Raw genomic sequence first — 22,260 nt, 5'->3', positions numbered from 1 at the left:
TGCGCGACAGTATTTGAAAATAAAGCACATTGTTGATGAAGATGAGTAATAGCTGTTATACATGTCAACATCAGACTAGCTAACTTCACCACCAAGACTCGCTTTGAAAATGCAAATTGAAAATTTTATCACGAACAAATTCCAAAAGCTGCAAAGATAGAAGGTACATAGAAGTGAAAACAACACGACGGTGCGAGAAGTTTGAGAAAATTTCGCGCAAGAGGCTCGGGGTTGAATTTCGTGCATGTGACGCTATCATGCATAAGATCTATAAAAGCGGCCTTGATTATCTACCACTTATATTGACACAGAGCACATGGGTGTGTCATCTCACTTTTAAAAGACATCTCTTCTAAGGAGCAAATCATACCTCTGCATTCGATACACTAAACTTCCTGGTTGTGATCTTATCTGAAGTGTTTTCCGACAGAATCTGTATCGTGATGTCTCCATGCTTGACCTGAGAACTTTCTGCGGGCCAATACTGTGGATAACTCTAAAGAGATACAGTAAAAAGAAAAAAAACGACAACAATAAACGATGAACCATTTAAGAAATTTAACTGATTAAATGATTTGGAATACTGTTGGTTTTAAAAAGACAAACAATTTCGACTGTTTGTTGATTTCAGATTTCAGATTCAGATTTTTTTATTGTTATGTACTATTTCTATTATTATTACCAATCAATCTATATATAAATATGACATAATATTAACAACAAGAACACACAGAAACAAAAATTACAAGCCTGCAAACCTTCAAGAAAGACAAGAAAACAATTGAAATACTGTGGTACACATATTTGCTTGTTTTGTCTTTTCTTACTAAGATTATGTCCCACAACTTAAGTTCTCGAACGGTTCAGTTAAATACCTTTAAAAGCAGGTTTACGAATAATAAAGAATACCTGCTACACGTAGATATTTTGTTAAAAAAAGGTATATAACAATTAACACGAATATTTCCAATCTACGATAGGAATCCAGTCATAGCGTAATCAAATACACTCAGCTTATGCCTTCGTACATAGCTGACACTATTAAAGAGGCCTCGCTTTCGTTCATAGCAGGATACACGTATGAAACAGGATTCTCTAACCTTTTATGTTTAGGGACAAACTGATTTGATGAGCATAACGACATGTCTGTGGCATTAGTATCCCAACGCATTCTGCGCAGATAAACTAGAATGCTACAGTGTATTGTGAGTATTCTAATGCGACTCCTCCGAACAGACCAAAGCTTTACTTTAAGTCTTGTATGAAAGCACAGGAGTGAAACCTAATTTACCTCTTTCCCTTCTCTTAAGCTGTTCAACATCACAACTGTGCCAATGTCATACTGTGATATCATACGCCAGAAATCTTCAACAGTGTTATCCAATGGTGCCTGAGTCAGAATATACGCGTTACGTTGTCTGTAGTCCTAGAGCAAGATGAAAGAAAGTAACAGAATTAAGGGTAAAAACGGAATTTTTCAACCTCAAGTTCTCTTACGTAAGCTGCCTTCAGAATCTAAAACTGAGTTCGCTTGGTAACAACATATGTATGATGAGTTCTTCGTAATCCTACTGTGAATATTTTATTTATTCACCCAAAAAAAATGCTGTAAATCTTAATTAATTAAACTTACGTCCACAAAGGAGGCATTGACGTAGTCCTTGTCTGGGTCAGAGGACTTCAAGAACACTCGAGCAATGTCCACTAGTACAGAAGAACAATGATGAAAACTTGTAAAGTTACATATCATTGAAACAAATGAACACAACAGACCGCCCACCTTTAAAGTTTAACCACTTCATTCCTAGAATCACGCCTAGAGCAAATTAACGTAGTCGTGATTACAGACCAGACGAAAAATAACGAAAGCTACTGCGCAGTGCTTTCATGTACTGCTGTTTATTACGCTATACAAGGTTGTTCAAACTTTTAAGTCTGTGGATGAAACCCTAGTGTGTAACCATTCCAGCAAAAGCTATTGAGCAGTACTTTGCAGTGGTCTTGTTTGTTTTCTGAATATAATACATAAAATTCTATACTTGGCCACTTTTCGAAATAACACGCACAACGAATTGTTAAGTTAGGAATAAGTTCAGTAGGTTGTTGGGAAAGTTACAGGTCTGATATTTGGACAGATCATTTCCAACGGAAACAGCTACGATAAGACAAAACAACAGCTTCATACGATAAATAGTTCACAATTTACAATTTAGTGTTATCACAATATGAGCCATCTACTGAAACCTCTTTTAGAGTACTGAACAGTCAACATCTGGTGAGACTTAATGAAATAATTTCAAAATAATTTAGATACACATGATCAGGCTGTAACTAAGGAAAGGCAATAAGAGGGCATGTGCCCTTATTCTAAATACCAAATTGTTTTACACCAACACTTTATTGACTTACATGGTACAATACTGGGAAATCTGTTCTTGCTGATGTTTGATGGATTAAATGCTGCTGTTGCCTCCTCTGGCGAGGCCGCAATATCAGTCACAAGTTCCAGGCGCTGAAACAGAGTTCTTAGTCATCAATAACACATTTACAATAGAAACTCAATCTTGTAATAGTTACATGCATGCAAAACCACTGTCATTGTGTACAAGAAAATTACAGGAATCTGGCAATGTTGTTCAATATTTTTTTCGACAATTTGGGTTACCCCTATCATCACCTTTGACATCGGGTACCAGTCCAACGTGGAGTCGAACGTAGAGTCCAAAGCCTTCTTAATAGGATGGCAACTAATTCATTCATTCTCAGCTTCTCAAACTCATCAAAAATTCATTCATCGTTTAAACGAACGAAATCACAACCGCAATGGTTTGGATATCTGAACTTAATATGATGATATTTGTTCGTTTTCACCCTATTTTTAGTTTCGACTGAGAAGACATATCAAACACTCGAGATCGTGATTAACCACATTTCTTATCAATTCAAAGTTCGTCAAGAACAGGTCAAACACGGTCTCTCCTGTTTGATATATTAGTGAATCACACAAAGTAATAGTTATTAGTTACCTTAAATTCTCGTGCATATCCAGTTTTTTTGGACGTCTTATGAATTCTGGTCAGTTTGTTCATTGTAATTCTCAGGTCATGAGGGGCAACCTCAGTATCTCCACCCACCAAGGCTTCCATCACTGCTTGATGCAAAAACACATACTGGTCCTAGCAAAAATAAAGTTATTGTTATCATTTTTGACTACTAAAGACACTTAGAAGATTTTTAAATCTTGAAAACTCAAGCTAGTCCTCATCTTTATCTTCATTGCCATCGCCAGCATGTTTAGTTCAATTTCATCATTTCCTTGACATCTTCATGAATAGCATTGTCCTCAGCTACCTAAAATAAGTTCTAATTCCTTTTAATTTCCTCTTTATAAACCTTCCTGAACAAACAAAGTTTTGACAAGTCCCTTACCAATGTTGTAAGTTAAGACACATTCTGATGCATCTCGGGGGTAACTAAGCGATTGGGGAGTAATCAACCCAACACACTTAGATGTACTTTTGGCTGTTAGCTTTCCTGAAATTTATTTCAAAAAGGGTCTTACAGGGGGGATCTCTGGCACGGTTCACGAGAGCAAAAAATTGCGAATCACTGATCACGGACATCAAAATTTCATTTTCCCGAATCACAAAAATAAGCAAGTAAGGTACCTCTTTTAACAACCTGCTCTTACGCTAGAAAGAGTGTTTGAAGAAAGCAAAATCGTGAAAGGCTAAGTAAAGGCTCCTTATTGCTAAACGTATACCTAAATTATTTTCGATACGACTCTAACCATTCGGAGGACTCACATCTCAAAATCACGTAGAATAGAGTGGCGAAATAACAAATATCGGTTAGTAATTAAAGTTCTTCACGGCTCACGCAAAACCTTCAAGTCACGGATCACGAAGAACAATTTCTTAAATTTACGTTTCACGGAAAATAAAATCAGCTAATCACGCATCACGAGAATACTCCTGTACGAAAAAGACATCAAATAGTCTCAAACAGTCATTAATATGCGCGAGCTTCTTTACGAATAGAAATACCCTTCTCTAATTAGACGCCTCTCTAGAGTCTTCAAATAGAGCTTTAACGTTATCACAGTCTTATCAATGGCATCGTCATCAACACCATCATTACCACTAGAGATCAACAGTACTTTACTTTTCCTACCATTGTTGTAAGAATAGCCAGTCATTAATAGGTTATTATGTTTTGATCAGAAGTTAGGTAACGTTTGCTTACATCTTTCTGCACCATATGAGGGCGACATCTCCGCATCACTTGCACATAATTCTGGATAAACACACTCTTATTCTCCTTAGCGCCTTCCAGCATGGCATCAATGGCAATGAACGTACCAGTTCGTCCAACACCAGCACTGGATATAAAAGAAATGATCCTTTAACAAGTAATGCCCAGAATGGAAGAGAGGTAAGAGTAAGAGATTTCCTCACTGTACGTGCAGTTTAGGACAATGAAGTGATCGAGGCAAAAAGACACAATAACCATGCTCCAAAATCAAGCAAGTTTCATTGCAACCTTTATTAACTCCAAACCACATGCATGCAGGACATATATCTCATTATTTTCTTGTGAAAATACTAGCCCTAGCTGGTGACAGTATGCATCGAGGACAGTGAGGTCCATGAATGACGTTTACAACTTAACCAAAATAATACAACTAAACCAAAATAATACAACTAAACCAAAATAATTCTGATCAAAAGAAAAAAAGTCACTTTACGCTTCCCTAGACGCTTGTTTCTTTTTACGATAAAACGTTTGTAAAAAAAGCCCTCGTTGTGTCAAATTAAAGTTGCTTTAAAATCAAAATCCCTGACTCTTGTACTGATTTGTGTTAACTGCTATGCTCGGAACCACTAAATACTTTTGGAGTCCCAGGAAGCCTTTCATCTCAATTTTCTTTTAACAATATTGTTACAAGTGGACAAAGATCATTGGCAGATCTAGCCTTCCAGTATTACTATTATTATTATTATTATTATTATTATTATTATTATTATTATTATTATTATTATTATTATTATTGCTATTGCTATTCAGTACCTGCAGTGCACAACAAGTGGCCCGCCTGTAGCCTGGTGTCTAGCATGAATCTTTGATCGAAATCCCAGTAAAGCTGTGGAATGCTGTGGAACACCTTTGTCCGGCCAAGTAACGTAATGAAATTGGTGTACCTCACGTTTCTCGGAGTTCTAAAAATAATCATAAACAATTTTACTAAAAAGTTAAGGGGATGGAGGATGACTGCACTCGCAATTGATACTTTTATATATTTACCACATTTTGACAAACAAGCTAAGCCAAATTTTGAACTTTCATTGTTCACCTTGTTAAAACGGAAAATTAAACTGGAAAATCGAAACAAAATTTCAAGTTTTCAGAATCCTATATTTTCTTTATCTTTTCGATGGGCTAATCAAGCAGATACCATGGAAAATAATCCAACGTAATGTGCTATGCCATGACATCTCTGTAGCTCGTATGACGTCTCATCTGCAAATCATCACAAATATACATCGAATCGTGTCTCTAGTATGCACAATAACGATACACAAAAATAAAACAACGCTGAAATCAATTTTTTTCTCAGTAACACAACTGCATTGTCATTTCAGGCACAAACATCAAGCATAACCGAGCATCCACATGACATCAACTCTATTTAACTTCGAATTTCAGGGTATCTCCTAGTACAGATGCAAGTATCTCCGGAGATAATACACCAAAGGAAAATTAATTGATACAAGAATAAAATTAAAGAAACAATCATAGAATGTGGGACAAAAAATGACACTATTAAGACAGGCAGTCAAGCAACATCTGATAGTTTTCTCACCTTAACCAACATCAATGTTCGAACAACATAATCGGCAAAGCTTTCAGTCTTGTGTAAAGTAACTGTTATAGAGCCATACTTTGTAGTACTTTCAGGCCAATACTGATCACACTTGGCCTAAAAAAGCAAAGAAACAACAGAGCTTTTTTCTTTACAAATTTCAAATAGATGTTGTCGCGATCAATGGACAATGCTACTTGAGATAAACTATTTTAATGATACTAGTCAGCTAAGTACATTGTGGGAGTAGGCTAGAGCTCAGTCACTGCACGCCCGTCACGTCTAGTCTACTACAATATTAACAAAATCGTGTTCCTTGTAAACATTAATCATGATGATCTAACGGTTGTTAAATATTATCCCTTAAATGTCCCTGTCAAAACTATACCTCACTTTTATGTTCTCGTAGGGTTACGACTAAGAAAAACGTAAACAAAAATGTGCTCTATGTACACCTTAAAACGTATGCCAGGAGTATGGGACTAAAGAAAAACTTCCTTAATTCCGAAGTCACATACTCGTATCGAACTAAATACATTCTACTTACAACATGCCACTAAACTCAACATTTACAATAGACCTTTCTCTCTATCACTATAAATAAGCTGGATTGACTACTTGTTCAAAAGCTTACCTTTCCTAGTTCAACCAGGTTGGTTAGCATGACAATGGTAAGACAGTTCTCTTGCCAGATCATTCGCCAGAAATCACTGCTTGTTGCTACAGTTGGACCTAGGCCGGTTGTAAGAAAGAGTAGCAAATGTCAGAAGGAAATTATGTAGTAATATATTTAACGTTTTACCTGGCCGGATTGACTTTTTAACCATTTGATCTCGTAACATTTGTTTTTATTACACAAATAACAAATCTACGCACATAATGGGCTTCCTTGTCTTATAGATTGATATTTTGTAAATATATTTATAAATGGCAAAAACAAAACAAACAAACAAACAATCAATTCCAGCGACTTGAATCAGTTTTACAAACTACAGATCTTACATAAGTGACTTTCAAAAGAGAGACGACAACCAGTTGTAAAATGGTTGGACAATCTCTCTAAATCTAGCATTATTCTTAAAAAGTACACATTGGATAAGGAACCAGCCAACTTTGATCCTGACCCCCTCCCCATCCCTGTTCAAAGTTGCTGCTCGACGGATGGAATGAAATGTCGCCATTCCGACGACTATTCAGAGGGGAAGGGGTGGTGACACAAGGTATATCTATCACAACGTGCAGATTTACCCTGTTTATTCAGGTTGTTTCAACTGCCCAGCTTCGAGGCTGCTGAATTTAGAGACTAAAGACGCGTCCGTAGTGTTTGCTTGGATCTGAAGTAGAATATTCGCAATCAACAGTAAGAATATGAACTATTTACAACTTCGTACATCGTTTCATTATACTTTTCAGGACTTTTCAGACTGTACGACTGTACAGCTGAGTAAGTCTTACTCGTCGAAACTGGTTACTGAATTTACCTTGTGTGGCAATGTAACACATTGATACCTCATCATATGTCTGAGGAGAGAGATTGAATAGACAAAGTTACGTTACAGACTGATAATCGGACTATCATGCTATATGTTATTTGTATATTTTGTAGAAAATCATGATCTTAAGGTCAAAAGACAATCAAGTAGACCTGTTAATTCACAGTCCAATGGTTCATAACGAGGTCACAGCCAGGCCTTATTTTCCAAGGACTATTCAAAGACTTTTCAAGGAAAATTCAGCAATATTTAAACATTCGTTTCTTTTAGAATCCTCATGTCAAAATTTGCTTTGGTAGGTGGCTGGATATAAAATACATAATACTCAAGACCCCAATGACGACAGGACTACTTCACAAAATAATCGCTTTACCCCTCCTTTACTGATCTATATCAACGTGCTAACATCGTCAAGAAGTCAAGAATAAACTGGAAATAAGCGGAATAAACCTCACCGGAATATAACTAGCGTTGATGTAGTCAGACTTCGGGTCACCTTCTATTTTCTCCAACACAACACGAGAATGGTCATCTGTTGAGAAAACGATGCACTGCATTGACGTGGACGTTGTGAATTGTGGACTCTTAACTCGAGATATCAAAAAGAAGTGAATCAATTGTAAGGTTATGGCTATTCTATCCCAAGCCTTTCAAAATTTGTTTTTGTTGAAGCTTGGAATTCAAAGATAAGATACAATGTAGGTCTGTTTCTCTGTGGAATGTATAAAGCCGTATAGGAAATGAAGTATGGTCGAGAGAGGCACGGTGGCGTACGGAAGCAAACCTGTCATACATTTCTACTTCTTCTTACTGATTGGCATTAAAAGGACTACAATTAAGCACCAGGCCGTACTTGTTTAAAGGACAGCAATATTATCCAATACTAAAATCACTATCCCGTGGATAGCATAGTCTAGTGTAATCGTCCAGCTGAGAATATCCTGAAAAGGACAGTTTTTGGCGCCTGATGTTTAGCTTGCATGGCCTAACATCGGCGAAGTAACATATCAAACACGAAAATCCGCGTTTGACCACATTTCCAAACAATTAGAAGAGGGTTGAAAATACGACGCGCAGCGGAGTATTTTAGACGAACTTCGAGGTGTTTGGAAATATGGTCAAACACTGCCTTGAGTGTTTGATATATCTTCTCAATCGAGACTAAAACTAAGGAGAAAACGGAGAAATAAAATCGTGAGAATCTATGCTAACTAAGATTGTATATCCAAACAGCGTCACGGTCATGATTTCGTTTGTTTAAACTTGATGAATTATTAATGAGTTTGAGAACTACCGATATTCCCTGGTGTATCAAACCACGATACTAGAAAATATTAATGAAATATACTCACAGGACACTATGTTCCCATAACGGTTCTTAGCTCTGTTGTTCTTGCCGATTTCCCAGGAAAACTGCAAACCTCCTGGTAAATTCTGCAAGATTGAAATGCAAGTTTTACTACACTTTTACCATATCTTTTTACACAATTCAAGCCAAATTTCACATAAAATCCTCCCAACACTACTTGAAAAGTGCAGCCGCGGGTTTAGCCTAGTATTCAGGAATTCTTTACTTTATTATCAAGCATCCTGTTACAATCTCCCAGTTCCAACGTCTTTGACAAAAAGATAAAAGAAACTTTAAACAACGTTAGCTACATTTACAAATTGAGGCATCATCAGAAACAGACATTTACGTACATTTACGTAAATCTGGCAAAGTAAGGAAATGATTAATTTGCAAGAACTGTTACCATACCTTGGGTAACTTTGGCAAATATGAAAGGAATATTACGTTGAATATTGTGTTTTGAACGTTAATTTGACGGACGTTTATTTGAATACGTAGCAAGTGTTGTCACGTCTTTACGTGAAGCAAATTTTGAATGCATAGTTATTACTTACTTTATGCTCTTCCAACATATAAGGCCTTAAGGTGTTAAAAAAACATGGCTTTGGTTTCAAAACTTTTGGGTGATTTTCTACAACTCAGATGTACAACACGATTTCCATAGGTGATCATTGTAATCAGTTATCATAAGAAAGACAACTTCCATACCTAATTGGAATAAGTTTACAATAGTTGTAACTTCAACAGTTTTAAGAAGCCCGACAACTTTACTTAAAAGGTATTACGAATAAATTTCCTGTTAGATAAAAGCGGTCACCAGAATAACGCTAAGAAAGTACTAAAAGGGAATGCATGTTAAGTTAGTTAAATGATTTATTACCTTAAATTCCTCTCGCAGCACAATTGCTCCATTCTCTGACTTGTTCCTGTAGTATCTCGCAAACTCAGCCACAGGAATTGGTTTGGGTTTACCATCTTCAGCCTCGCTATAGATAGCTTCTTGCTCCTCAGGGGGAGGTACTTCCTTGTCAACAGCTAAATAAAAAGTAAAGTAGATCAGGAAATTAACGCACACGTGTATGATATAACTAACAGGTGTTAGTATCACCCAACTAGTGGACTAATGCAAATCCTGCATTTTAATTGGCTACGCTACTAGTTGACTACTAGTAATAGTCCTTGAGTAGCGAAATTGGTGCAATAGAGCGTGACGCTTTCTTTCGTTTTATTCCAAAACAAATATTTCTTCAACTTGCATTTGCTAACTTTATTATTGCCTTTTCTGTTCGATTAGTTGGGTGATAATAAAACAATTAGACCCTTCGCCCTCAAGAGCCACGGGTCAATGTGCCATGAGGCGAAGCCGAATGGGCTATTGACCCGTGGCCTGCTACGGGTCTATACAGAGTCTATACGGGTATATATAGAGTTTACATGTTAGTGCCTTAAGACCTATAAAACATCCCAATAGTGCACTCTGCACTAAAAACGCCACAATAGAGCAATTTTATTGATACACAGCAAGAAGATTGTAGGGCCGTGTCATTGTGTAAGACAATGTGTAAATATAATTATGAAAAAAGTGTGAAACCAACAGATATAATATGAAACCAACATATCACACTTAAAATCTCAAAATGGTGGAAGGCTAGCCAGTTGGCAAGGATCAATCTAGTGCCAGGCAGGAGGATTTGAACCCTGGACCTCCGGATTACAGGTCCAGTACTCAAACCACTACCTGGCCATACCGCCTCTATGCTATGATTGTGAAAAAAAGGGCAGCTGTTATGGTCAGTTCAGGTATTAGAGGATGATTATGCATATTTAAGTTAAATGATGCTACCCAAAGTTCATGAGAAATTACACAACCAAGAAAGACCAAACTGAAGTGCTCAGAGAATTAGTATTAAGGATTTGCAAGGCAAAAATATTTACAAATGACGTACTAAATATTATGTATATTGAACTATTTGCAGGGAAATTAATTTTATTCTTATTTCTATGCAAGATATTTTACCTTTTGCAGGTTGCTGGAGTTGAGCCACATTCTGATAGACCAAATTTGATGTACTTGCAGTCAAATCTGGTGAATCATTTTTAAGCTCATCAAGTTCAACAGGAGTCCTTCTAGCTCTGTCGCGTGTTGTTTCTGACTGCTTCCTCCTGATTACAAACCAACACAAAATACAGCGTAAGCTGTTTTTAAAGTTAAAAATATAAATAGAAAGAAATTACAATATTTAGAGAGGAAGCCACATCAGGCTTGGCTGGTTTTCATGCAGGTCCTCTATCCTGGTCGAAATGGAATTTGCAGATGCTGGTTCTTGTGGACAACTCAACCCACATATGGCACCAGGCCGGAATCGAATTTGGGCCATGATGCCTACTTGACTGCGTATTCTACTGGAAAATTCACCTAGCCAAATAGGAACAAGTCATATGGGTACACAAATGTGTGGGTTTCCGGAATAAAATCCGTTTGGACATCAACCTAGGTTACGTGAATTGATTTTACTGTACTCAGCATGGACAAGGCTTGACCATGTGGAGAGAAATGAAAAACTTGCCACTAAAGGCCAAGGCAAAAACCAAAGGCTGTAGTAAAATGTTGAATACTGATGAATAATGTTTACTAACTTGTAGAGCCTGACGTAATGCACATACACACCGTTCCAACATTTAAACAGACATAGTTTGTTATCACAGATCAGAAGTGTAAAAATGTGCGGCATAAGCTATAAGGTGACTCAGGATTCTTGACTTCACCATGCATGAATGAGATCTCTTCCACTGATAACAAAGCACTCTTGACACACGAAACAAATAATGAACACACCTCCGATACCAAAACACTGCAACTACAACTGCTGGTATAATAAGTAGCAACAGGACCACAGGTACAGCTATAGCCGCGGCATTAGGAGACCCCGAACTCTTGGATTCTTCTGTTGCTCCAACATCTTCAACAAAAATAAAACAGTTAAAGCCCCAGTAATAGTAAGATATATGGAAAAGAGCCCCGATATAACAAAACCTCAATAAAGCGAACATGTTTTGCCGGTCCCTTAGCCCTTTCTTATATCGAGTTTCCACTATAACTATTTTTTTCCCAAAACCAATATGTATTTTTACAAGTTGGGTAGAAGGTAAGTAGTGCGAAAAATAAATATTTTGGTGTTGCTTTACAACACTGATTGATTTTCAGAACTTGAACCACAATTAACCAATAAGATACAACATGAGACCCAACCGCAACTTTGTGAAATACAATTGAACTGATATGTTTTCCTGCGATTGGAAACAGAAACCCATAGGGGTTTCTTTCAACACTTATCTATGTGAACTAGATTGATTTGTTATTGCTTCATTGTTTCATTTACGATTGTTGTAATGAGCCATTTTGGTTTCACAATTCTGACCAGAAATTCATCGCTACATATATACAAGTAAATCCTATGCATAATGATTACGAATGCTTACCTTTGGAAGTGACAGAAATTTTGGCAACCTTGCTGGGAACTCCAGCCAAAGTCCCCTGAAAAAATGTACAATATGACAAAAGAGATATTAGCTTTTACTTCAACCTTTCAGTGCTGCAATCAATGCAGCGACAGCATTTAAATCACTGTGACTAAGGTTTTTTCTACAAGGAAGCAAATAAACAATTAGTGGTAAAGTAAAGTAAAGTTACAAGACAAGCAGGACTGAGTGGAACACTAACGATGTAAGATCCACTCATGAATAAAATAAAAGAACAAAAGTTTTCTTCAGATTTTAAAAATATGTATCTGAATGTGACATTTTACATATTTAAGGTCACATGCAATACTAATTAGGCCTAATATTGTATCATTTGTATCTCACTTTAAAATATATGTTGACAATTTCAGCTCTACATGCACTGCAAGCACCAATTTTGTTTATAATTTAAAGAAATATTTCTCCTCTCCATCAATCCATCCATCCATCAATAATAATCAATCAATCTTGATCAATCAATCAGTCAATCAATCTTTATCTATAGAGGGTAACACCTAATAGTCAAACAACTAATAATTAAAAATCTATTAAAAACCTATGAAAAATTATTTAAAACCTACTGGTAAATAGAAGTCGAAAAATGTATGCAAGATTAGCTAAAAGGTAAATTCATACACATTTGATTGTCATAATTATTAACTTGCACATCTTTACCACCTCTGCAGGTACTATTATTAGGCTATATCATGACTCACAACATGAGCAGCTCTCAGTTGGCTTGATAGCGCAGTCGGAAGAGCACTGCACCAACACCGCAGTGGTCATGGGTTTGGATCCCGTTGAAGCCAAATTATTATTATTACTATTACTACTACTACTATTATTATTATTATTATTATTATTATTATTATTATTATTATTATAATCAACCTTATTTATTGAGGGCAGCACACAACAGTAATAACTGAAAAAACCAGTAACCCTTGTATAAATATTTACAGAATAAAAAAGATGACATGTTAAAAATTAAAAATATAGAAACTGATTCTCAAATATGCAACGATTAAATAGAAAAATGGATGGGTTATGTTTTCAAGTGCTCAACGTGCATACATAACTGAGATGACCCCTTCTCTTTAAATCTTTCTCCTGCATCGCAAATATATGATTTTCATTTATTTGTTACAGGTGTTCAAAAGATAATACATCGGAAATTAGCTGATTTACTTACGTCATTTTCTCGGGTCACAGCTCTTTGGAAGATGACATACGCTTCTCCTCTTTCAAGTGCTTTATTAACAAAACCTTCATACGTCTTGTCATCACCAACAGTAAATTCCCAAGATTTCTGGTACACGGGAACATTTTGAATCTCAGCAGTAATGTAAAAGTTCAGGTTTTCTTTGTTGGCGTTATATGAATCATTCAATTTTGAATCATAATCGTCTGGAAGTTTTTCTGCTCCACCAACAACTTTCAGAACTATAACTTGATAGGCACTGAAATGCAAGAGGAGTAATAATATTAACATATCTTTGATTAAATGGAAGCCTCAGCAATTCTGGCCAAAAAGTTTAACGCAATCCCAGTGTTATCTATTATACCAGTGCAATGCAACGGGATGCAATGTAGTGAAATATAATGTAACTGGTGTAAACTTGTAATAAGCTTAAACCGTTCCACAAACATGCGTGATTTTAATCTTCTGTTGTGGCAGATAATGATAACAATTAGCTTTGAGACAAGCAAAACTAATTAAATTCATCAAATTCGAAAACAAACTACAAATAACCTAAAAAAAATGAAGCCAGAGCAAATTCGTCATAAAAGTAAATGTACTGGAAGTTTCGGCATAATGGTTGATGAGCCCGCAGGTGTCGAATGAGGTTGAAATAATCAAGCGCTCAAAAACATCAATTCAATCTTATCATTTTGGCTCACTATTTTCTGAACTATAATGGAACTAATGGAACTCTTACAAGCACGCAAAAACGGAAACTTCAAAGGGGTAACCTGAACCATTTACAAGTCAGTCATCCCCATAGCGACGGCTGGCGCAAAGGGCGTTAAAGGTTCCTCATAATTGGCTAAACAATGGGTAAACAGCACAAATAATGTCCCTAGCCCTAAGAACAAAAGAGGTCTAGTTTAACAAGAGCGAATCAAACTAGAGGTTTTGAAGAAGTAAAAGTCAACTGACGTCAAATGTGACTGCGCTACGCGTTAGATAACATACATCTAAATCATATATATTTCTGGGTTCTTTGCAACACATTCACATAATCACCTTATTGGACCATTCCTTTGTTCCACAGGCCACAGATAAATTCCAGCGACTGACTCTGAGACAGTCACATCAGTTACATCACCTACAACTGGAGCTATCGGAGCTAACAGGAAAAAAAGACATATATTAAAAGATTTGTGTGTCATTTAATCAAGTTAAACAGCACTACTTAATTTCAGCAAAGAGATTTTAAGCTCATAGTTTAACCCCGTAGCAAAAGGCCTCAGTGGCACTTATACACCAAACATAAACAAGGATGGACAAGACTTAAAAAAGTGAGACGGGTAACTTAAACTTTTGTTTTCTTTTTTTACTTTATATTCATTTTTTTTAAATTTCTTTTTTTTTTTTTATGAAAATGCATCATCTCTGTCTCTGAGACGGACCTTTTCTGAAATGTATGGTTGGATTTTTTGCTTTTTTTGGAAGACATGCACTTGGGAAAAAATATAAAGAGAATTGAATGTAGTGAGCTTACACGGTATTTTACAACATGGAAAAAAAAAATGCAACTTACAGAATTCGCACCAGAGTCTCTACTTAATACTTACTCGCAATTTCCGTTTCCACTTTCAATTCTATGGGAAAACTCTTTCCACAAACAGACAATCCATAGACCTCGAACTTGTAGCTAGTGCCTGGCGCCAAACCAACAACTGTGTATTTTGTTAACGTTCCTACATTTGTATCACCTGTGTCTTTAAATGTTTTATCGTACAACTTTGTTCCAGAGTACGCCACCTAAAAATTTGAACACAACAGATTTATTTGAAAATCAATAACAATGTTTGTAAGAAGCGCTAAAAGATACTTAACAATATTGAAGCAAAACCTCATAGAAAACGAGTCGCGTAGTCTAATTGTTTTAGTAGACACTCTAAAGGACTGAAGTAAAAATCGAAATTGGTAATGAAAATGAACTGATGAGTGCAAGTACACAGTTGGGAATTTCCATTACTATCAAATCAGTCCGTTGGCGATTCCTCAGAAGTGGAAAATTAAACATTGTTTAAAATCTAGAGACCAAAATAACGTTCAATCGTCTTTTGACAGAAATTAAGTTACATTGTATGATTATTAGTTTGTTTGGTCTCGATATCTATGGGATGATAGTTACCTCTGCCTTCAGCTTCATCAATGAATCTCAAGTTCATAATCTAATATTGTAACCATTATATACATGTACTAGCCCAAAAGTCATTATTATTATTACTATTATTATTATTATTATTATTATCATTATTATTATTATTATTACTATTATTATTCTTATTACTATTAATTAGACATAGGAATAGGAAGGTACATGACGTTTCAGAAATTCCGTCACTAATTTCATGAAAAATACTAAACATTTCAATAGAACTTACTGTGTAGCTCAGGCCTTCCTTTGTGGCAACTTTTGGGTTTGTCCATTCAAGGGTCACCTCAGTTGATTCAGAGTTTGTTGCTCTTAAGTCACTAGGTGCTTCTGGTTCTTTGGCAGAATGGTGTACAACATGATTAAAACACATGTTTTGAACATAAATGTCAGTTCAATTGAATAAAAATAAAATACTGTTTTGTCTTCATGACTGTCCACTTTGATTGTTAATAAATCTCGTCATGGCAAGTTTTGTCAGTCTAGAATTCTTTTACCTAAAAAGAAATTGAATTACAATAAACACCGAGTGCATTTGCCGGGACCAAAAAGCCTGATTTCAATTGCTTAAAATTGTATTTCATTCCCACGACCACCACAACTGAAAACTGTTTTGATCAACAGTATAAATACAATGGATGCCGGGGGGGGGGGGGGGTACTTTAAGAATTTCTGGGTGCACATGTGCCACTGGGACCCTGGAACCCTTAGCCTATACTAGAGCTAGTTCAGCTGAATTTTGCTACCCTATACTAGAGTAACCAGTATTAAAACCACCAATTTCCGTATGAATCCTGATTTTTGACAGCTAATAATATCCAGTAGTGTTTTATGATAGTCATCTATCGAGGATGTTGAGGCTGAGTTACAAAAATTTAAGCTTGCTGATTTCATTTTTTATATTTTTGAGTGACAATTCCTGGTTTCTTTAGTTCAGATAAAATCTTCAACCAACTGGTCAGTTTCGTGAAAAATGATACCCTATTTTAGACCCAAACGCTCCGATTTATATACCTCCTATGCTAGAGTAAACTGCTTGAAAACCGTACCCTTCACAGTGGCACATACCTATATAACCCATATATGGCAGTACCCCCCCCCCCCCGGATGGATGCAAGGTCAAGGTCAGACATCACTAGTTACCACTTACAGGTGGTGCCATGCTGTGATTGTTTTAATTAAATACTGCTGAAAATGTGTTTTTACAATATTCCACATTGTCATTCTTCTACCTTCATCTGGCTAAAAATATCCAACTTCAAATCTTCCTGGCCGTTTAACAGAGGTATAAAACAAAACAAAAGAAAATCACCCTTGGGATGGCAAGAAGTTGGTCATGGCCGCTTAACAGAGGTGGCCGCTGAATAGTGGTTTTTATTACAGTGTATAGCTGACAATTTTTCCCAGACTTTATCTGGTGGCCGCCAAATAAAGGTTGGCCGCTTAATAGGGGACTGCTTAATAGAGGTTTGACTGTATATGAACAAGTACATTATGATTGTACTCACTTGATGTTTCCAATACTCTAGGTTGAGTATAGGGTCCAGGACCTGCTTTAGTGTAAGCTCTAACAGACACATGGTACTGGGAACAAAGAGGCAAATCATACAGAACAACAAATGTTGCTGTTGTATTTAATGTTCTACTACTGCCGGGCGATCTTTTCTGACGTTTTCCTCTTGATAGCAACTTTTCCTTGACATCATACAAGATAACTTTGCCATAACTCCTCTCTCTTGTTAAAGGTGCCCACGAAATGTTGAAAGTGGTTTTGTTGTAGCTAACAAATGAGACATTAGCTGGACTAACGCTGGGTCCTAACAAAAGGAATGTAAATAATAAACAGTTAGTTACAAAGAGAAAGTACACTGTACATAATCATTTGAAATGATTGCCTCGAAACAGTCGATTGGTTGGCCGGTCAGTCCGTCAGTTAGTCAGTCAGTTCCTCCCACAGTCAATCAGTCAGTCAGTTTGTCCGTCCATCTGTCCATCAGTCAGTCAGACAGCAAGTCAGTTATACAAGGTAAAAACATCAGGTGTTAATTACAAAACTCTAATTACATTCTAATATCATAAATACAATCGTTAAAAAGGAAACTAATAATTAGAACATAATAATATCAATTAAAGCGAATGAAGTAAAACAAAATGCCTGCTTTCCATGTTTATATTATTTACATGTATTAGTGGGAAGAGACTGCTGCTGCGTTAAAACAGGTGAGAATTTGTGCTTGCTGCAGTTTGACGGGTAAGCTGTTCTACAGCACCACACCATTATAGCTAAAACTGTTCTTCAGAAAGTTAGGGTGGGGCAGCGGACCAGCCAGTTTGCCCTCGCAGTCCCTTAGTGAATAAGAATAAATTTCACTGTGGTCATGATCAGTGAACTCCGATTAGAGATAATCAGATGCAAGACAATTTAGTATTTTATAGACCATCACAGCTGTTTACAGTTTTTGTTGAACATCTAGTTGTTTCCAGCCACGTCTAATATAATGAGATCATCCGCACTGGTGTCACAAGAAAAAGAAGTCAAGATTCGTGCAGCGCGATCTTGTAACTTTTGAAGCTTTGTGCTACAAGTTTTGTTGCAGTTCCCACATACAACACTACAATAATTGAAATGAGGTTGGACTAAAGCGTTTTAAATGCCACTATGATCCAGGAAACCATGTTTTATGTTTATTTACTGGCAAGGACCATTCTTATGATTCCATTTGAATGCTACCATACAATTTCCATTCTTTACACAAGAGTAATGTTCAAAATCCAAAGCAGTCTCTTGCATTTGGGAATCCAGATGTCTATCTGTTGATAATAATTGAATGACTTGGTGCAAGACTGACGTAAGTGACTTCTTTGGGTGAAAAATGATTTTTTTGTTCAAAAGCGCCCAAATTTTTGCGTGTCGTCTTCAATTGAGTAGAAGAGCATAGCCCTGTACATTTTTTTAGCTGGTTTGCGCTTTGTCTTCGGAAAAAAAAAAGAAACATTAGGACAACAGTGACTTCAAAACAATAATACAGGGCCGCAAAACGAAATGGATGAACATGGGCCTTAAAGATGAGCCTATAACTTGACAGTTACAGTAAAGGTAACATAACCCCACGGCTAGCGTTAGACCTAAAAGCCGACCCTAACCCTTGGCCTAGAGTTAGCATTTAGTGTTAGGGTTACCATTTTAGCACTAGGGTTTAGGGTTAAGGCTAGGGCTAGGGCTAGGGCTAGGGCTTAGGGTTATAGTCTCTAAACACTTTGTGCTAGGGTTCCTTCTATTTTGGTGCTAGCCTAGGGAAAATAATAAAACAAGAAAACGCTTCATTTCATAAACACAGCATGATCGTGAATCTAAATAAAGTCAATGACCAGTGTCTATTAGCGGTGGTTACCTATCTTCTGAGAGTGAAACGTTTTGCAATCAGTGAAAACATGAAACTCGTTTAGAACAAAAAGAGTTCGGTTTGCATTCTTTCAAAAAAAAAAGTGAAAATCACTAGCGAAATGCGGCATTTCATAGGTGCTACTGCGATGATGTAAAACGTTTTGAAATGCAATGTGCTATAACAGCGATGCTTGCCATTACTTTGACTGCGTGACGAACAACAAATACCTTATAAAACATATTTCGTGAAACGTTTTGCAATCAGTGAAAACATGAAACTCTTTTAGAACAAAAAAGAGTTCGGTTTGCATTCTTTCAAAAAAAAGTGAAAATCACTAGCGAAATGCGACATTTCATAGGTGCTACTGCGATGATGTAAAACGTTTTGAAATTCAATGAGCTATAACAGCGCAGCTTGCCATTACTTTGATTGCGTGACGAACAACAAATACCTTATAAAACATATTTCGTGAAATGTTGCCACAAGGAATTAACGCTTGACATTCGAAGAAAGACGATTTTTCCGAATTACAGTACTTGAACAGCTGAGTTAATCTGAAATTGCTCCGTCTCTGCAACAATTAAATACCATGTATATTTGTGAAAACACTGAACTGAATTTAAGCGGGAAAACCGAAAACAAACGGAAAATATATAGCAAAAGGAATGGCATATTTAAAGAAAGAAGACTTACACTGTTGTCTCTTTCTCTCGCCATCTTCTAACCTCACAAACGAATCATTCCATTGGGATTCCATGATAATAAAGGCAAGCGATCGAAAGCCGCTAGTCCATAATATGATTGGCGTTTGTTTGCCCCAGTTCCCGAAAGGTCAACTGTCACACTGTACCACAACAATGGTCAACAATCGCGACTTTGGATCAATCATTTCTCTTACATGAAAACATTGGCCATTTATTCCTGGAAAGAATCGGGGCTTAGGGCTATTTTTGTCTAAATGAAGTAATACATTACTTTTCTCAGTGAAAAAATATCTTTTCCGTCGATTCTGTTTCAATTAATATTCCGTTGGCTGAGCGAAATGTAAGTTTGTGACGTTTTCCATTGCCGACTGAGATCGACTGACAAGACCTATCGAGATGCATTAAAGATTATTATGGGATATCCCTGAGCAACTTCAACACGGCAAGGCCTACGGGCCGACTAAACAGATTTTTTAAGACTCTAAAAGCACTTCTTTATTTCCAAACGTTCTGCACAGCAACATTTGGCAAATGGGCCACTTCTCGCCATCGACTCGTTTTTTTCCATCAGAAGTGCTTTCAAACTCCTCGCCTGGCTTCAGTGTGCCTTCGATCGCTTAGCGATCTTGGAACAGGAAAACATCTTGCTTCTTTGAGATATGCTAGTGACTTACGGGTTTCCGGACTTAATGAAGACCTTTCACTGCCAGGCGGACGCAAATATGTGTCTAATAAGCGGACTTCATGCAACAGGTGAGGTTTCAACTTGTCTGATAGAAAGCTCGACGTTGTCTTGCGCGCCAAAATAATGCAAATGCAAGCTTACGTCACAACGTAGTTGAAGAAATTCATTTCCAGATCCCGTCTTTGAGCGAGTAAACTTTCCACTTTGTTTTGTACATCAGGCGAACAAAACAAGGAATACAAACACAGGGCAATGTTTTCCTATTACGTTGGAGACCACATGCAAAAATTTGGGCGCTTTTGAACAAAAAAATCATTTTTCACCCGAAGAAGTCACTTACGTCAGTCTTGGACCAAGCCATTCAATTGTATCTACAAAATATACTTAAAATGGAAACTGGACTCACTGTACTCCGGGACATTAACAGTTAAAGTTGCATTTGGTCCAGGTTTGATAGTCACAGCTCTGACATGGAACTGATAGGTCAATCCACCCAACACATCAACTGTGTAACTTATCGCATCTTTTCCAAAGGACTCTCTTTGAGTATTTCCATCGTGACCATAAAACAAAGTGTAACTCCTGATACGTCCATTTGGTGCTGCAGGTATTTGCCAGGTCAACTTTATTCTTGGACCATTAGACATGTCTGGGGCTAGCACAATGTAAGTGAGGGGCTCAGGAATACTAGGTGCTGGAACAAAAAATGGGGGTTAAGAATTTACAAAAAGTTGATTGGAACAAAATTCTTACCAGAACAGTCACCATGTTCAAGTGCATTGTTGAGATGCACAAGTTAAGCAAGCAAGAACTTTTGAGAGCACGAGAGAAGCACAATTAGTGTCATAGTAATGGTCCGGCCTGAGTTTTGTCCCTGCTTCCTTCTTAGTTTTTGAACACCCCTGCTTTTGAGACATTTTCTATTGACAATTAATAGTTATAATTTCAGTAGAAAGTACTCAAAACTGTATTACGCGTAAGTGTAGCCTGCGAATGCAGACGTTTTCAAGCGACAGCTGGCAATACATCTGCTTTCGCAGGCTAACATAGTCAAATTCGGCTAACACACACGTGACATTGAATTGGGTGTTTAAAATTGCGTGAAAACGAGGCTCCCTTAACATTTTCTTTATTATTGCAGCCGCTTGTATTTGTTGTGTTAATCATGTGCGTTGCTGTAGTTGTTTTTTCAATAAAGAATAGAAATGGTCAAAATCCTCGAGGAATTTTCCAAAATTTGGCTCAACGAACATGGTCTTCATGGCTTGAGCAAGGCGGAAAAAAGAATACTGGAGAGAAAAACTATAAGTTCTTTCGGGAAGGGTATGTTTAGGATGTTTACACCTGTCAGCAGTTGGAGGATTTCCATGTCAAGGCACATAGCTAAAGATCTCTAAGAAAAATTGAAGAGCCTCATTTTAGCTGTAATCTTCAGGGAGAGCCATGGCAGGGCAGAAGCAAGCTCTTTGTGTAAGGGAGGAAGCGGTGGACATTGCAATCATGTGTTTGCATTATTGTTCTAGTTGAATGATTACTCATGTTTTAATATCAAAGACATCCTGAGTGATGCAATCTTTACAAGACTACCCCAGTCTTGGTATATTTCGAGAGCAGTTTCTCTGTGTTAATCACACTTGATTTTCTTGTTGCAGTATCCCACTAAATCTGCATTTTTCTATCTAGATTAGGCAACAGAAATACAATATTTGTGAATTCACCATGACTGTACGAACGTACTTGTTTTGGTTGTTGTTGTACCCAATTCAAGTCACGTAACACTCACGCGTGAGTTAGCCGAATTTGTCTATTAGTGAGAAATTTACTGTCTCGTGCTTACTCAAGGATAAATTCGTGTTTCATGCAAGGGAAT

The 22,260-nt window shown here is 36.9% G+C and overlaps 1 protein-coding gene across 4 annotated transcripts in view; it reads right to left on the bottom strand.

Annotated features, from left to right (window-relative positions):
* The window catches only part of LOC110048019 (receptor-type tyrosine-protein phosphatase delta-like), a 65,263-nt gene that overhangs the window by 4,558 nt on the left and 38,445 nt on the right, over positions 1-22,260 (bottom strand). For all 4 annotated transcript variants that reach the window (XM_089287410.1, XM_089287409.1, XM_089287412.1 and 1 more), the window contains 22 exons: positions 20,797-21,084; positions 17,124-17,432; positions 15,845-15,951; positions 15,026-15,215; positions 14,475-14,577; positions 13,419-13,686; positions 12,188-12,242; positions 11,544-11,667; positions 10,725-10,870; positions 9,588-9,742; positions 8,709-8,790; positions 7,812-7,888; positions 7,345-7,384; positions 6,498-6,595; positions 5,864-5,980; positions 5,071-5,219; positions 4,246-4,381; positions 3,027-3,176; positions 2,410-2,512; positions 1,634-1,704; positions 1,292-1,426; positions 371-496 (listed from right to left, as the gene is read on the bottom strand). In XM_089287410.1, coding sequence (XP_089143536.1) covers positions 371-496; positions 1,292-1,426; positions 1,634-1,704; positions 2,410-2,512; positions 3,027-3,176; positions 4,246-4,381; positions 5,071-5,219; positions 5,864-5,980; positions 6,498-6,595; positions 7,345-7,384; positions 7,812-7,888; positions 8,709-8,790; positions 9,588-9,742; positions 10,725-10,870; positions 11,544-11,667; positions 12,188-12,242; positions 13,419-13,686; positions 14,475-14,577; positions 15,026-15,215; positions 15,845-15,951; positions 17,124-17,432; positions 20,797-21,084 — 3,029 coding nt within the window. The remainder of the gene's footprint in view (positions 1-370; positions 497-1,291; positions 1,427-1,633; positions 1,705-2,409; positions 2,513-3,026; positions 3,177-4,245; positions 4,382-5,070; positions 5,220-5,863; positions 5,981-6,497; positions 6,596-7,344; positions 7,385-7,811; positions 7,889-8,708; positions 8,791-9,587; positions 9,743-10,724; positions 10,871-11,543; positions 11,668-12,187; positions 12,243-13,418; positions 13,687-14,474; positions 14,578-15,025; positions 15,216-15,844; positions 15,952-17,123; positions 17,433-20,796; positions 21,085-22,260) is intronic.

This window comes from Orbicella faveolata, unplaced genomic scaffold (assembly GCF_042242905.1).
Source record: "Orbicella faveolata isolate gen_17 unplaced genomic scaffold, um_ofav_v1 contig_14, whole genome shotgun sequence".
Lineage (NCBI taxonomy): Eukaryota > Metazoa > Cnidaria > Anthozoa > Scleractinia > Merulinidae > Orbicella > Orbicella faveolata.
Note: the sequence above shows the minus strand (reverse complement) of the source record. Positions and strands in the feature narration are given on the sequence as shown.